General features: G+C 43.5%; 1 protein-coding gene across 14 annotated transcripts in view; it reads right to left on the minus strand.

Annotated features, from left to right (window-relative positions):
- Positions 1-12,829, minus strand: part of IMMT (inner membrane mitochondrial protein) — a 52,811-nt gene extending 39,982 nt beyond the window's left edge. For 8 of the 14 annotated variants that reach the window (XM_073023142.1, XM_038007209.2, XM_073023139.1 and 5 more), the window contains exon 1: positions 12,669-12,822. In XM_073023142.1, the coding sequence (XP_072879243.1) occupies positions 12,669-12,713 (45 nt within the window). In that variant the 5' untranslated portion in view covers positions 12,714-12,822. Of the gene's footprint in view, positions 1-12,668 lie in introns of all 14 variants that reach the window. The other 6 variants (XM_038007210.2, XM_073023140.1, XM_038007207.2 and 3 more) reach the window with 3 other exon arrangements.
- Positions 12,830-15,807: the final 2,978 nt, after the last annotated feature.

Genomic DNA, 15,807 nt, shown 5'->3' on the forward strand with positions numbered 1-15,807 from the left:
GTAGAATTCCCAACATTTTTAAACCATTTTTAATAGAAAAGGGTGTTTTCCTTCTATTCTGTAAAGCAAGTAGTATGAAATTGTAAACAGAAATGCATCTATTTTTATATGTCAACAACTCCATTTTTGTGACTTAGGGAGAAAATATTAAGAGGCCACTGAAATTGTATTATATTTAAGGTTGCATTTTTTAATCTGTCTAGGTATAAACAGGTATTCAGGGCAAAAGTTAAGGCACTGTTAACAGTGGATAAGTAGCTAACTGGAGTATCAAGCAGCAAGCATAATGGATAATCGACTCCAGGAAATCAGGGACAAATTTAACACTAGAGTTTGAGACTACCCAAAGTCACATCAGTTTTTCTTTGAATAATATTTTTGCTTGTTTGTTTGTAAAGACCGGGTCTTGCTATGTTGACCAGGCTGGTCTCAAACTCCTGGCCTCAACCTATTCTCCTGCCGCGGCCTCCCAAAGTGTTGGAATTACAGGCATGAACAACCATGCCCAGCATCAATATTTTTAAATGTTTCTTTATCTACCTTCTATTTTCTTTTATCTTGACTCTCCATCCTCCCTTTGACAAAATGTATTTTGACTATAAGTTAAAACTTCCTAATACTAAATAAATTTAAAATCTGATTTTAAATAATAATTTTAAAAGTTTAAATATACATAGAGTGAAATCTCCCTCATACTTCTTTCCCCAGCCATCCCATGCTTGCCATAGGCAACTGACACTGTCAGTTTCTTATTTATCCAGAGACATTTTATGTATATTTATTCAAATATGCATATTCTCCTGACTTTCCCCACCTTTACACAAATGATACCATAATATACACACAGCTCTCTATTAAAGTTCAACGATATATATTTTAAATCACTATATATCAATACATGAAAAGCTTCCCACGGGATTTTATGATTTGGCATTCCATTGTTACTTAATGTTTAATTGTTAACCAGCCCCTATTGAGGGACACTGAGGTTTTTTCTAAATTACTGTTAAAATAAATAATGCTACCTGAGTAACACTGTATACACAATTTTGGGTCTATTCTAAAAAAAGTAAAATTTGCACATCGATATTGCCAAATTAGCCAAACTGCCCTTTAGTAATATGCAAGTATGTTTTCCCACATTTTCTCCAACACACTGTATTGTATTTTTTTAATCACTGACAATCTCAGGGGTGAAAATATAGAAATAGAGTGCTTCAAGCATATATATATATTTTTTTTTTAAGAGACTGAGTCTCGCTCTGTTGCCAAGGTTGGAATGCAGTGGCATTATCATAGCTCACTGTAACCTCGAACTCCTGGGCTCAAGTGATCCTCCAGCCTCAGCCCCCTGAGTAGCAGGGACTACAGGCACATGCCCACCATACCTAGCTAATATTTTTGTTCTTGTTTTTTATAGAGCCAGGTCTGCTATGTTACCCAAGCTGGTTCTGAACTCCTGGCCTCAAGCAATCCTACCTCGGCCTCTCAAAGCGCTGAGTAATTTTTACTTACATAATTTATATATTAATACGTTTATTATTAATATAAGATAACAATTATAATTACACAGCTATTTAATACCACTAAGTTTAGGGTGGTCTGTTACACAGCTACAGATAACCAAACATATGTTTATACCTAGAAGAGGGGTGCTACTGCAACAAAACATAAACACGAGGTCATGACTCTGGGACTGGTGTGGGGGCGGCAGAAGCTGGAAGAACCTTGAAGAGACTGTTAGCAGAAGCCTAATGGCCTTCACAGAGCCTGTTGGTGAGCGCTTAAAGAAAAGCAAAAAAAAAAAAGTTTTTGGAACCTGGAGGAAAAGATATTCTTGTTATGTACTGACAGAAGTTTATCAAAACTGTCATCTGTAATGACAGACATGGAAAACAGAAAATTAATCATAGCTATAGCTATACCTAATGAACTGATGTATTTTGCTGAAGAGTTCCAAGTACAGTGTTCATAAGTGCTAACTCATTTCTTTTAGCTGAGTATGATAAGGACAGAGATGAGCATTAAAAAACAAAACAAAACAAAAACCTGTTTAGCTTTCAAGCAAAATTTAAAGGAAACATAAAAGAGTCAGGATTTGGTGGGTTCAAAAATAAAACTCTACTTGTTTTCAAATAGATTCTCAAATAGAGAAGGGTTTCAAGCCAAAGATCAAATCCAGTGTGTGACCAAAAGATACTTTGAGATCTCAGAAAGATCTATGGAGGTGCCCCTCATAGAGTCTTTTTACCTTGAGAAAAGGTCCTCTAAGAATCATAAGGACGTGTTTCCCAGATTCTATTAAAACAATAAGGTTACTCAGAACATTAAAGGTGTTACCTACAGCAGCCTCACAGGAAGCCCAAAATGGAGAAGGGCTTATCTTGATAAGATGTATGAGTATCACGCGTCTAATGAAGAAAACCCCATTAAGATTCACAGGAAACCCACAAACTTGTTAATTGTATTAATAAAAAACAACCTAGCTTATATTTAAAGTCAAAAAGAGGACAAAATGAAAAGAAGCTTTTGGACTCTTAAACTTCTACAGACAGAAAGTAGGCTGTGAAACAATTCAGCTGCAACAGGCTACATATTCTGGAAACAGACGAATAATTCAAGTGTAAAACCAGGAGTCCAAAGGGTAGAACCAAAAGCTGAAGAGAATCATTCCCAAGCAGTAGGATTGAGCTCTAATCAAGGAATCAGAAACAGAGCACCAGCTGAATTTTACACTTGTTATTGAATGGTGACTGCTGTGTGCCTCTTAGTTTCTGCCTTTTCGAATAGGAGTGTCTAGAGTGATTATCCTGTGCCTGTCATACTACCATATGCTGAGTGTATGGGGAGCAGATAATTTCTCTCTTTAGTTTACAGGGCTTTAGATCACCAAGAAAAGTGTTTAAGAAGCTATATCCTAGGGACCACATTCAAGATGCCTTATCCATAGTAAGATCTGATTTAGATAACAAGATCTTATTCCTAATGCTGATGCTTTGATGGCATTAGACTCTGGAGGGTCTTGGAGAAGGTTGTGAGTGTATTTGTATGTGGGAGGGATGTCAGTTGCGTCCAGAAGGCTGAGGATAATATCCAGAATTGACTGCAACAATACTTCCTGTACCACATGCTGTTCCAGAAACGTGCCCCTTTCCCAACAATAAGTTTTATGTACACTTCCCATAGGGCAGGCCTTTGTTACTAATTCACTAACAAAAGGCAGTGAAAGTGATGCTCTGAAACTTCTGAGACTAACACATAAAAAGGATACAGCTTCTACCTGGCTCTGTCTCTTGTTACACACCTGCTCTTGGAACCCAGCCACCAAAGTGTATGGAAGTCCAGACACTTAAAGGTGCCACAGATGGGTGATCCAGCCAACAGTCCCTGCTGACGTGTCAGCTGCAGCCACTATTTACTGCCACACATGAGAGTAAAGACGACTTGGGGATGACTGTAGACCTAGTAACTATCTGACTGCAACTTCATGAGGGTCTCTGGGCAAAAATTTTCCAGAACTGAGTAAGCCAATAAATATTGTTATTTTACCCCAAGCTCAAGTTGGCTTGTTATGCAGCTATAACTGGTAAGAACAGACCTTTTTAAACTCATGGATTTAAACACTTATGATGGATTTCAACCATTTGCAATTACTGTCTTTTTGATCAAATTTTCCTATCTTGGGCCATTGGAGGCTTCTTCAAGTTTAGGGTGTGTATGTGTGTATCTAGCTCTGCCTCTATACTTCAGGCCATCTGCAAATACCTGGTGGCAGGTGTTATTTCTTTTCCTCTAGGTGACAAAATTCCCGTAACATAAAATTCACCATTCTAACCATTTTAAAATGTACAATTCCATGGTATTTAGTACATCCACGATGTTGTACAACAACCATCACCACTATCTAATCTTAGAACATTTTCATCACCCCAAAAGGAAATCCTACATCCATTAAGCAGTCATCCCCTTTTCCTCTCTCTCTAGACCCTGGCAACCACCATGTAGTTTCTGTTTCTATGAATCTGCCTATTTGAGATATTTTGTATAAAAGAATCACACAATGTACATCTTTTTGCCCAGCTTCTTTCACTTGGTATAATGTTTTCAAGATTCATTCACATTGTAACATGTATCATATATCAGCTTGTACTTCCTTCCTTTTTATGGCTGAATCTACTATTTTATCACATAAACATGCCATATTTTGTTTATCCAGTCATCAGTTAATGGACATTTGGGTTGCCTCACCTTTTGGCTGTGAATTGTGAATAATGTTGCTATGAATATTCATCTAAAAGTTTTTGTTTGAACACCAGTTTTTTATTCTTTTGGCAGGGAACTTCAGGGTCATGTTTAATTCTATGTTTAAATTACTGAGACACGGCCAGGCTCGGTGGCTCACGCCTGTAATCCCAGCACTTTGGGAGGCCAAGGCATGCAGATCACCTAAGGATGGGAATTCAAGACCAGCCAGACCAACATGGAGAAACCCCATCTCTAGTAAAAATACAAAATTAGCTGGGCGCGGTGGCGCATGCATGTAATCCCAGCTACTGGGGAGGCTGAAGCAGGAGAATCCCTTGAACCCAGGACATGGAGAAACCCCGTCTCTAGTAAAAATACACAATTAGCTGGGCATGGTGGCGCATGCCTGTAATCCCAGCTACTCGGGAGGCTGAAGCAGGAGAATCCCTTGAATCCAGGACATGGAGAAACCCCATCTCTAGTAAAAATACAAAATTAGCTGGGTGTGGTGGCGCATGCCTGTAATCCCAGCTACTCAGAAGGCTGAAGCAGGAGAATCCCTTGAACCCAGGAGGCAGAGGTTGCGATGAGCCGAGATTGCGCCATTGCACTCCAGGCTGGGCAACAAGAACGAAACTCTGTCTCCAAAATACTACTACTACTACTAATAATAATAATTATTGAGGCACCACTAAACTACTTTTTCATAGCAGCTGTACCATTTTACATTCCCACTAGCAATGTACAAGGGTTCCAATTTCTCTATACCCTCCCCAACATTTGTTTTTGTTTTGTTTTTGAGACGGAGTTTTGCTCTTGTCGCCCAGGCTGGAGTACAATGGAGCAATCTCGGCTCCCTGCAACCTCCGCCTCCCAAGTTCAAGTGATTCTCCTGCCTCAGCCTCCCAAATAGCTGGGATTACAGGCATGTACCACCATGCCCAGCTAATTTGTTATTTTCCATTTTTATTATAACCATCTTAATGGTTGTGAACTGAGTATCTCATGGTTTTAATTTGCATTTCCCTAGTGTCAAAGGATGTTGAGCATCTTTCCATGTGCTTCTTGGCCATCTGTATATCTGCTTTGGATGAATGGCTATTCAAGTACTTTGCGCATACACACACACACACACACACACACACACGTATATATTTGGAGACAGGGTCTCACTCTGTCACCCAGGCTGGAGTGCTGTGGCACCATCATGGTTCACTGCCGCCTCGACCTCGCAGGCTCAAGCAATCCTCCCACTTCTCAGCCTCCCGAGTAGCTAAGACTACAGGTGCATGCCGCCACACCCAGCTTATGTTTGTATTTTTTTGTAGAGACATAGTTTTGCCATGTTGTCTGGGCTAGTCTTGAACTCCTGTGCTCAAGCATTCTGCCTGCCTCAGCCTCCCAAAGTGCTGGGATGACAGACATGAGCCACAGAGCCTGGGCCCTTTGCCTATTTTTTTATTTGGCTAGTCTTTTTTGTTACTGAGTTGCAGGAGTTCCTTACCTAAAAAGGAACACCTCATCAGATATGATGAGGGTCTAGTATCCAAAATATCTAGTATCCATTAGAATACTTTCATTCTTTTCACTCTCAACTATCCCTTTGATGCACAAAAATTTAAGATTTAATGAAGTCCAATTTACCTTTAGTTTCTTTTGTTGCTTGTGCTTTTGGTGTTACAGCTAAAAATCATTGCCAAACATAAGGTCTGTCTCCGGAGCTCTCTTAAGTACTAAACTATCAATATAAACTAAATATCCTACATTAACACACAAAATATTGGCTACTTTTTTGCCCTGGAATTCCTTTTTATTAATAAGGACCTATGACATAGAAAGAACAACACTGTTTCAAAGCAATCTGTCTAGACATATGTTATAAGGTTAGCCTTGCTGCTTCTAACCTGCAGAAACGTGATATTAAAAAAAAAAAAGGAAATATACAATTCCCATGTAATTTTTTTTTTTTGAGATACAGTCTTGCTGTAACACCCAGGTTGGAGTGCAATGGTGTGATCTCGGCTCACTGCAACCTCCGCCTCCCGGGTTCAAGAGACTCTCCTGCCTCAGCCTCCCGAGCAGCTGGGATTACAGGCACCTGCCACCACACCTGGCTAATTTTTCTATTTTTAGTAGAGGTGGGGGTTTCACCACATTGGCCAGGCTGGTCTTGAACTCCTGACCTCAAGTGACCCACCCCATGATTAATGTTGTTACACAGACCATCTGTTCCTTAGCTCTACCAAACTAAAGTGAAGACATAAAGAAACCACAATCTAGCATGACAACCTGGACATGGAGCCTGCAGTATGAGCTGCCTCATGTGAACTCTAATTAGAGGTTCCAGGTTTCCTCCACAGACTGCTGGTTGCTGTCAACTGATAACATTTTTGTCGATTTTGTCATAAGGACTCCTCCCACACAAATGAAAAAGGCACCCATAAGTTAATGGGCAGTTCTACATTTGAAATATAGATTGATATGTAACAAATTAACTTTTCCTACTGTTAATTTAAAATAGTTTATATGAATCATGCATTAAGATTAAAAAGTATATCCCACAAAAAATCGAGTAAGTTTTTACACCGAAATTTTACATTACACTAAATTTCATTACATGAAATTCTACATTTTACATTACAGTTTTACAATGAAGTAGCATTATACTTCAGTATAAACATATTCTATTCTAGGAGAAAAACATGCTCTTTAGTTATAGAAATGGCAGATACTTATCAATATGACAAAAGCAGGAACTTGATACTTTAGCTTTCCCTGCATATATGTGAATATATTTTATACGTTATCACTTGGGTGTAGTAAGTTAAGGCGTAAGATGTATTTCAAAATGGTTTGAAGGCTACTGGTCTACAGATATGAAAAAAGGAATAATAAAGAGGATTCTAGCAAGGGTAGAAGCAAACACCTGGCCGCATGATCTACTAAACTACTTTCTAGCACGTGCGGTTGGCTTCCTATCTCTATCACTGAGCAACATAATGTTTCATAATCCTAACAGAAAGAAGGAATTCTAGAAGATGATAGCTCATGTCCACACACAAGTTCAATCCTAAACTAGCTGGGTTATCAAACTTGGTCTTAAATAAGCCAGTGTGGTTGATCCTCCAGAATAATAAAGTTTCTTCTTCTTTCAAGTTATAAGCAGGAAAGACAACTCCATATATAAATGATCACTTCCAGGTTTGTAGTTTGAGAGAGGGCTAGGCTAGGTGGAAAGCCCATGTCCTCCAACTCAATGACCACTTCAAAAAGGCTAGGCCTGGCAGTGCAACACTGGGACTAACAGAAGAAAGATGGTGTTAGGTCTGAGGAAAAAAAAGAAAACAAAAACAGGAAGGACCAGAGTTCTAAAGCACATTTACTGAATACCCACATCTAAGGCATGCAAGGATGATAAGCCCAAACATAAAGAATAAGGTAGATACTGGGCCGGGCGTAGTGGCTTATGCCTGTAATCCCAGCACTTTGTGAGGCCAAGGGAGGCAGATTACAAGGTCAGAAGATTGAGACCATCCTGGCTAATACGGTGAAACCCTGTCTCTACTAAAAATATTAGCTGGGCACGGTGGCATGCACTTGCAGTCCCAGTCACTTGAGAGACTGAGGCAGGAGAATTGCTTGAACCCGGGAGGCGGAGGTTGCAGTGAGCTGAGATCGCACCACTGCATTCCAGCCTGGGCAACAGAGCAAGACTCCATTTCAACAACAACAACAACAACAAAGAATAAGGTAGATATTATCTGTGATGGTTCATTTTGTGTGTCAACTTGGATTATGTTTTTGGGTGAGATTAACATTTTAATTGGTGAACTAGTGGCCAGGCATGGTGGCTCACTCCTATAATCCCAGCACTTTGGGAGGCAAAGACGGGTGGATTGCTTGAGCCCAGGAGTTTGAGACCAGCCTGGGTAATATGGCAAAACTCTGTCTCTACAGAAAAAAAAAAAAATACAAAAATTAGCTGGGTGTGGTGGTGCATGCCTGCAGTCCTAGCTACTCAGGAGGCTGAGGTGGGAGGATGGCTTGAGCCTGGTAGATGGAGGTTGCAGTGAGCTGAGATTGCACCAATGCACTCCAGCCTGGGTGACAGAGCAAGACCCTGTCTCAAAAAAAAAAAAAAAAAAAATTGCCCTATAACATGGGTGGGCTTCATTCAATCAGTTGAAGGCTCAAACACAACAAAAAGCAAGAGGCAGTTCTCTAGCAGACTGCCTCCAGACTGAAACTGCACGATCCACTCTCCTGGGTCTCCAGGCTGCTAGCCAGTGGACTGAAACTGCAATATTGGCTCTCCTAGGTCTCCAGCCTGCCAACCCACCCAGCAGATTCTGGACTTGCTAGCCTCCATAACTGTGTGAGTAGAGTCCTTATGATGCATCTTCCAGTCGGGTGTGGTGGCTCACGCCTGTAATCCCAGCACTTTGGGAGGCCGAGGCGGGTGGATCACGAGGTCAGGAGATCAAGACCATCCTGGCTAATACAGTGAAACCCCGTCTCTACTAAAAAAAAAAAAAAAAAATTAGCTGGGCTTGATGGCAGGCACCTGTAGTCCCAGCTACTCGGGAGGCTAAGCAGGAGAATGGCGTGAACCCGGGAGACGAAGCTTGCAGTAAGCCAAACCCAGCCTGGGTGACAGAGCAAGACTCCGTCTCAAAAATAAACAAACAAACAAACAAATAAATAAATAATAAATCTTCCTAGGCTGAGCACTATGACTCATGCCTGTAATCCCAGCACTTTGGGGAGGACAGGGTTGGGAGATTGCTTGAGCCCAGAAGTTCAAGATGAGCTGGAACAATATTGTGAGACCCCATCTCTACTAAAAGTCCAAAACATTGGCTGGGCATGGCAGCCTAAACCTGTAGTCCCAGCTGCTCAGGAGGTGAGGTGGGAGGATCGCTTAAGCCCAGGAGATTGAGACCGCACTGAGTTATGATCACGCTGCTGTACTCCAGCCTGGGCAACAGAATGAGACCCTATCTCAACACACACGCGAGCACACACACACACACACACACACACCCCACACACACACCCCTATTGTTTCTGTTTCTCTGGAGAACCTTAATACATAATCAGAGGTTTGAAAATATATGGGATGTTTAAAGGGAGGTCACATCCACTTACGCAGATTTAAGAAAAATTCCACTTTGGGAGGCCGAGGTGGGCATATCACTTGAGCCCAGGAGTTGAAGACCAGCCTGGGAAACACAATGAGACCCCATCTCTAAAAAATTTTTGGCCAGGCGCGGTGGCTCAAGCCTGTAATCCCAGCACTTTGGGAGGCCGAGATGGGTAGATCATGAGGTCAGGAGATCGAGACCATCCTGGCTAACACGGTGAAACCCCGTCTCTACTAAAAAATACAAAAAACTAGCCAGGCGAGGTGGCGGGCGCCTGTAGTCCCAGCTACTCGGGAGGCTGAGGCAGGAGAATGGCGTGAACCCGGGAGGCGGAGCTTGCAGTGAGCTGAGATCCGGCCAGGGCACTCCAGCCTGGGCAACAGAGCGAGACTCCGTCTCAAAAAAAAAAAAAAAAAAAATTTATGAACACATTCATTCTTTCATTTATATGTCATAAACATTCACTGAGCATCTACTTGGAGCTAGGGACTATTATCAATACTGGAAATACAGCAGTAAAGAATATGGACACAGTTCCATTGTGGAGCTTACTTTTTAAAAGTGGAAACTGTGTAATAAATACACATTAAAACATCAGGTAGTGCTACGAGCTACAAAGTATAACAAAGTAGGATGGGGTAAAGATACAGTGATGCAAGGAAGGCCAGAGTAGTGAGAATTTTATTTTGGATCAGGATGCCCTCTCTGAAGGGAAGGTGACATTTGAAAAAACACCTGAAAGGAATAAGCTAAGCAAACATGTGTGAGAAGAGTTCAGGGCAAAAGAAACAACTGATGAAAAGGCAGTGAGGCACATGCTGGAGATTACCAGGAGAATATGAGTGAGGCAGTAGAAAAACGAAATACGAGAAGAATCAGATCAAGGGCCCATGGTAAGCAGTTTAGATTTTATTCTGAATGTGATGGGATGTCTCTAAAGAGCATGACCTCATGTTTGCGTGTTTGCCTTTTAAAAAGCCTTTTACTAAATGTCTTACTGCTTTTACTATTCTATCCTAAAGAAAGGACTCTAGGAGGCAACAGTAAAAGCAGTAAGACATTTAAGAAGATGGGGTTGGCTAGGCACAGTGGCTCACACGTATATTCCCAGCATTTTGGGAGGCAGAAGTGGGAGGATCACTTGAGTTCAGGAGATTGAGACCAGCCTGGGCAACACAGAGAGACTCTGTCTCTACAAAAATTTTTTAAAAAATTAGCCAGGGATGACGGCACATGCCTGTGGTCTCAGCTACTCAGGAGGCTGAGGTAAGAGGACTGCTTGCGCTCGGGAGGTCAAGGCTGCAGTGAGCCATGATTGCGCCACTGCACTCCAGCCTGGGTGACAAAGTGACACTCCGTATTCAAAAAAAAAAAAAAAAAAAAGGAAAGATGGGGTTTAATAAAGTGGAAAGGATCTTGACATGTGAGATATTCTGGAAAAGTTGGCACAATCAAATACGATAAGGCTCGAGAGTCATCTGCTTGGGGATTAAAGTTCTGACAGTTGATGTAATCTCAAATTGGAGAGTCTATAAAGAGACAGGGAGAGATGAGAAGGTGTATATTTCGAGGTACAAAGAAGAAGCAGACTCAGTAAGGGAAAACTAGATAGGACCCAAAATATTACTTGAGAGAAGCCAAAAGACAAAGAGCCTCATAAAGTAGATGTCAAATGCTACGGAATGATTGAGGAGATGGTGAGAATAAACCAAAGAATTTTACAAGATAGCAATTTCAGGAAGTTTAGACATCTGGATTCAGAACTATAAAAGGGTTCATTTTTTATTACCAAGATTTAAATAGTATTCTTATTTCCCAAATGGGATCCCAAAAAGTTGACTCTGCATTTACTGAAAAGGAGGTCATCCAGGTGGGCCTGGTCAAATCACATAAGCCTTTTAAATCTGGGTCTAGAGAGGAAAGACCGAAATAAAAGAAATTTGGAAGTTAGAGAGGCAAGCTCCTGGTAGCCTGCACGAAAGCAGCCATCCATGTTATGAATAGCCTCTGGAAGCCTTGAGGCAAGGAACTGTGGGCAGGCTGTAGAAGCTGGGAGCAGTGGCTGACAAGAGGCAGCAAGAAAAAAGGCACTTCAGTCGTGTAACTGCAAGGGACTGAATTCTGCCCACAAACTGTATGAGCCTGGAAGAGGACCCAGATCTCCAAATGAGAACCACAGCATGGCTAATACTTTGCAGACTTGTGTGACCTGGAGGGGAGAACACAGATCATCCATGACCAGGCTTCTACCCTACAGAACCCGTAAGGTTCTGCTAAATTTGTGGTTGTTACGTAGCAATAGAAAACTAACATAGGTTCGTTCCACTTTCCCATGGAAGGGGTTGCTTCTGTTACCTGTTAGCAGCAAATAGGAAGAGAAGCGAACTTGAAAAAACAAAGCTTGACTTTTATGATCTCTAACTCACTCTTCCTAGGGATTCTGTTCACTTACTGCTTTAGTCACAGTACTTGTTTTGCTATCTACAACATTTTGCCAAAATAACAACTTTCTGATAATCGTTAGCAATGGAAACAGGCTTTTTTATTTTCAATTTTAGAAAGTAACTTTGGCAATTACGCAAAACTAAAAGTAACTGGGTATTTAGGCTTCTTGAATGTCAAAGTAGTACCAGCGCCTGGAGACACAGATACCTGTCCTAATCTCAGAAATGAGCCACAAGGTCATGACTCCTGTCTTTCCTTGAAGACCAGGAGTTTCAGTTCCACAAAGGAAAATCTTTCGCTTTTGTTTGGATTAAGAATAGTGCAGAAGTGTTCCCAGCTGCGAAAAGAAAGGCAGTCCCTCACAGATAATTACAACCTTGACCCCTAAAATGTGGACACTCGCTAGAAGTCCAGGCACCTCCTTATTAAGGATGCAACAAGCCGCGGCTCCGCTCGTCCTGCCGGGAACTGTAGTTCTCCCCCGTCGACCTTCAGCACTAAAAACCTATCGCGCGCCCAACCGGCGACCCAGACGCCAGCAGTCAGGATTGGTCCTGGACAGGGGCAGCGCGGCGCTGATTGGACTACACGCCCTCGAAGCCGCGCCTCCCGCTACTCTCCACACCTCACCCCGCTGCTGCAATAACCTCAAGTCATCCCAGTCTGGCGAACTCCCTGGTGGCTGCCTCGCTGCCAGCCCGGGCCTCTCCCGACGAGGGTAGCCCAGAGACTCGCCTTTGTCCTGGAGGCTAGGCAGGGCCCAAGGCTCCCCCGTTTTTCGCTGGCAGTCCTAGGTCAGCCTCCTCACGCGCCCTCGGGAGCCCCAGTGCTCACCTGGGCGGCAGCGGTCACACTCGGTAACTGACAGGCCCGCAGCATCTCGGTCGAGCGGACGGCACTGCTGCTGGACTCGGGAGCTGCCAAGGCGGCGCGAGTTAAGTGGAGGCGTGCTTGCGTGTGTGCGTGCCCGCGTCCGCGCCCGGCGCACCGGAAGCGCGGCCGATGCTACTGCGCACGCGCGGCCCCTTCTGCCCTCAGTGACTCGGCGGCTCTTAGAGGGTGGGCTCTGTCCCGGCTGCGGAAACGCCAACTCCGGGCGATTGGTGCGCAGGAGGCGAAAAGGGCGGATTCCTTTTCCGGGTCGCGCTGGGGCTGCAGGTCCTTAGCCCCCAGCTGGGGTTACTAGGTGAACGCGGCTGGAAGGAGAGCGTTCTGAAATCCCGTCTTCAGCCTCACGTGGAAAATGGACATCTGTGGCTCTTCAGAGAACTAAGCAAGAAAATATCTGGCTCTGTGAGCTAGATATTTCGTAGGAAGGAGCCGATTTGGCGAAAGTTACGTAAAGTTACGTAAACAATACAGTTGTCACAGGTTGCGCGTTTGTTTCGTCTGACGGCCCTTCAGGGAGTCATCCTGATTGCTGGAAACAGTGAACGAACAGTGTAGGGACCTTTGTGTGGAACGCGTCAAGTGGCACAACAAGGATAGGAACACGGGTCCTTTGGACTCCACAGCTTCTGCACCTTCCAGATTAAACCACACTGCGTTCTCCAAGTTTTTACTGTAGTAATATCATTTTGGCTGCAATTTGTGGATGGGTTGGAAGATGGGAAGTCAGCGCAGAAGCACCGTTGAAAGTATTCCACTGGGCCGGGCACGGTGGCTCACCCCTGTAATACCAGCACTTTGGGAGGCCGAGGTGGGTGGGTCGCCTGAGGGCAGGAATTCGAGACCAGCCTGACCAAAATAGTGAAACCCCGTCTTTACTAAAAATACAGAAAATTAGCTGGGCATGCTGGCGGGTGCCTGTAATCCCAGCTACTCGGGAGGCTGAGGCAGGAGAATTGCTTGAGCCCGGGGCGGGGCGGGGGCGGAGGTTGCAGTGAGCCGAAATCACGCCATTGCACTCCAGCCTAGGCAACAAGAGCTAAGCTCCGTCTCAAAAAAAAAAAATATTCCATTGATTCGATAATCAAAATAAAACATGTTAAATATTAAGCATGGTATTAATACTCCATGTATGCTCCAGAATTAATATGTTAGTATTAATACTATTAGCATCTTATTGCAATATCGTGGAAACTAACTTTTCTATCTTCTACTAAGTTTGCAAAGTATTCCAAGTCTTAACTGGGTAATTTATTACAGTATGTGTGCTCTCTAGAGGTAGGCTGCGCTATGACTTGTAACATGGAGAGATAGACTTGAAAATTATCTAAAATCAAAGGGTTATGTTTGTATATCTTCTGTGGTTTTTAGGGGACTACAGTAATTACATATACTCAGTTTCGTATCTCTTTCACTTAGCTTCCAGAGCAGTCTCCCGTTTTCTTTAGTAATTTTAGCAATTGAATTGCTGCCTCCCTGCCCACTGCTGTCATGCCCAATGGTGCCGGTGTGATGACTTTTCTAACACCCTTGGCTTTGAACTTCTCAATGCCAGTGAACGCTTTCATCCTGCTTCAGTCATGTACATCACAACCACAACTTGCACCTGAACATCATTAGCAACCTCTCTAGCTTCAAGATCTCAAACCTCAAAATTAGTCTCCCAACCCCTCATAACCTATGTGGAGAGCCCTCACTCTCCACATGCAAGTGGTCAATATTTTTGCTTTAAAATGTTATCAGGGAAGCTGGGCGCTGTGGCTCACACCTGTAATCCCAGCACTTTGGGAGGCCAAGGCGGGCGGATCACCTGAGGTCGGGAATTTGAGACCAACCTGGCCAACATGGTGAAACCCGTCTCTACTAAAAATACAAAAATTAGCTGGGCTTGGTGGTGCGCGCCTGTAATCCCAGCTACTTGGGAAGCTGAAGCAGGAGAATCGCTTGAACCCGGGAGGCAGAGGTTGCAGTGAGCAGAGATCACACCACTGCACTCTAGCCTGGGGCACAGAGCGAAACTCCGTCTCAGGAAAAAAAAAAAAAGTTATCAGGGGCTGGGTGTGTTGGTTCATATCCCGGCATTTTGGCAGACTGAGGTGGGAGGATCACTTGAGCCCAGGAGTTTGAGACCTGCCTGAGCAAAAGAGCGAGACCTCTTCCAGCACTTTGGGAGGGCGAGACCATCCTGGCTAACACGGTGAAACCCCGTCGCTACTGAAAAAAAAAAAACAAAAAACAAAAAATTAGCCGGGCGTGGTGGCAGGCACCTGTAGTCCCAGCTACTCGGGAGGCTGAGGCAGGAGAATGGCGTGAACCTGGGAGGCGGAGCTTGCAGTGAGCCGAGATTGTGCCACTGCGCTCCAGCCTGGGCAACAGAGGGAGACTCTGTCTCAAAAAAAAAAAAAAAAAAAAAAGCGAGACCTCATCTCTACAAACAATTTTTTTAAAATTAGCAGGGGATGATTGTTCATACCTTTGGTGCCAGCTACTTGGAAGGCTGTGGTGGGAGGATCCCTTGAGCCCAGGAATTACAGGCTGCAGTGATTGCAGCACTGCATTCAGACCCTGTCTCTAAAAAGCAAAATTTAAATCAAATCACTCACTTGTTCAAAAATGTGCAGTGAGGCCAGGCTCAGTGGCTCACACCTGTAATCCTAGCACTTTGGGAGGCCGAGGTGGGAGAAATGTTTGATTCCAGGACCAAACAATTGAGACCACCCTGGGCTCACATAGTGAGAGCTAGGTCTCTACAAAAAAATTAAAAATTAGCCAGGTGTGGTGGTGTGTGCCTGTAGTCTAAGCTACTCAGGAGGTTTAGGTGGGAGGCTTGCTTGAGCCTAGGAGGTCGAGGCTGCAGTGAGCTGTGATCGCTGCAGCCACTACACTCAAGCCTGAGCAACAGACCAAGACCTCGTCTCAAAAAAAAAAAAAAAAAAAAAAAAAAAAGTGCAATGACTCCCATTGCCAAAGAACTTTTATGAATGTCTTAATATACTTGTCTAGCGTATGTGCCTGTTTTTGGACTCAAAGTGGCCACCATAGGTGGGAGATCAAGTTGGCAACAATAGTGTTCCAAGGTAATACA

The sequence above is a fragment of the Chlorocebus sabaeus genome, chromosome 14, assembly GCF_047675955.1.
Source record: "Chlorocebus sabaeus isolate Y175 chromosome 14, mChlSab1.0.hap1, whole genome shotgun sequence".
Classification (NCBI taxonomy): domain Eukaryota; kingdom Metazoa; phylum Chordata; class Mammalia; order Primates; family Cercopithecidae; genus Chlorocebus; species Chlorocebus sabaeus.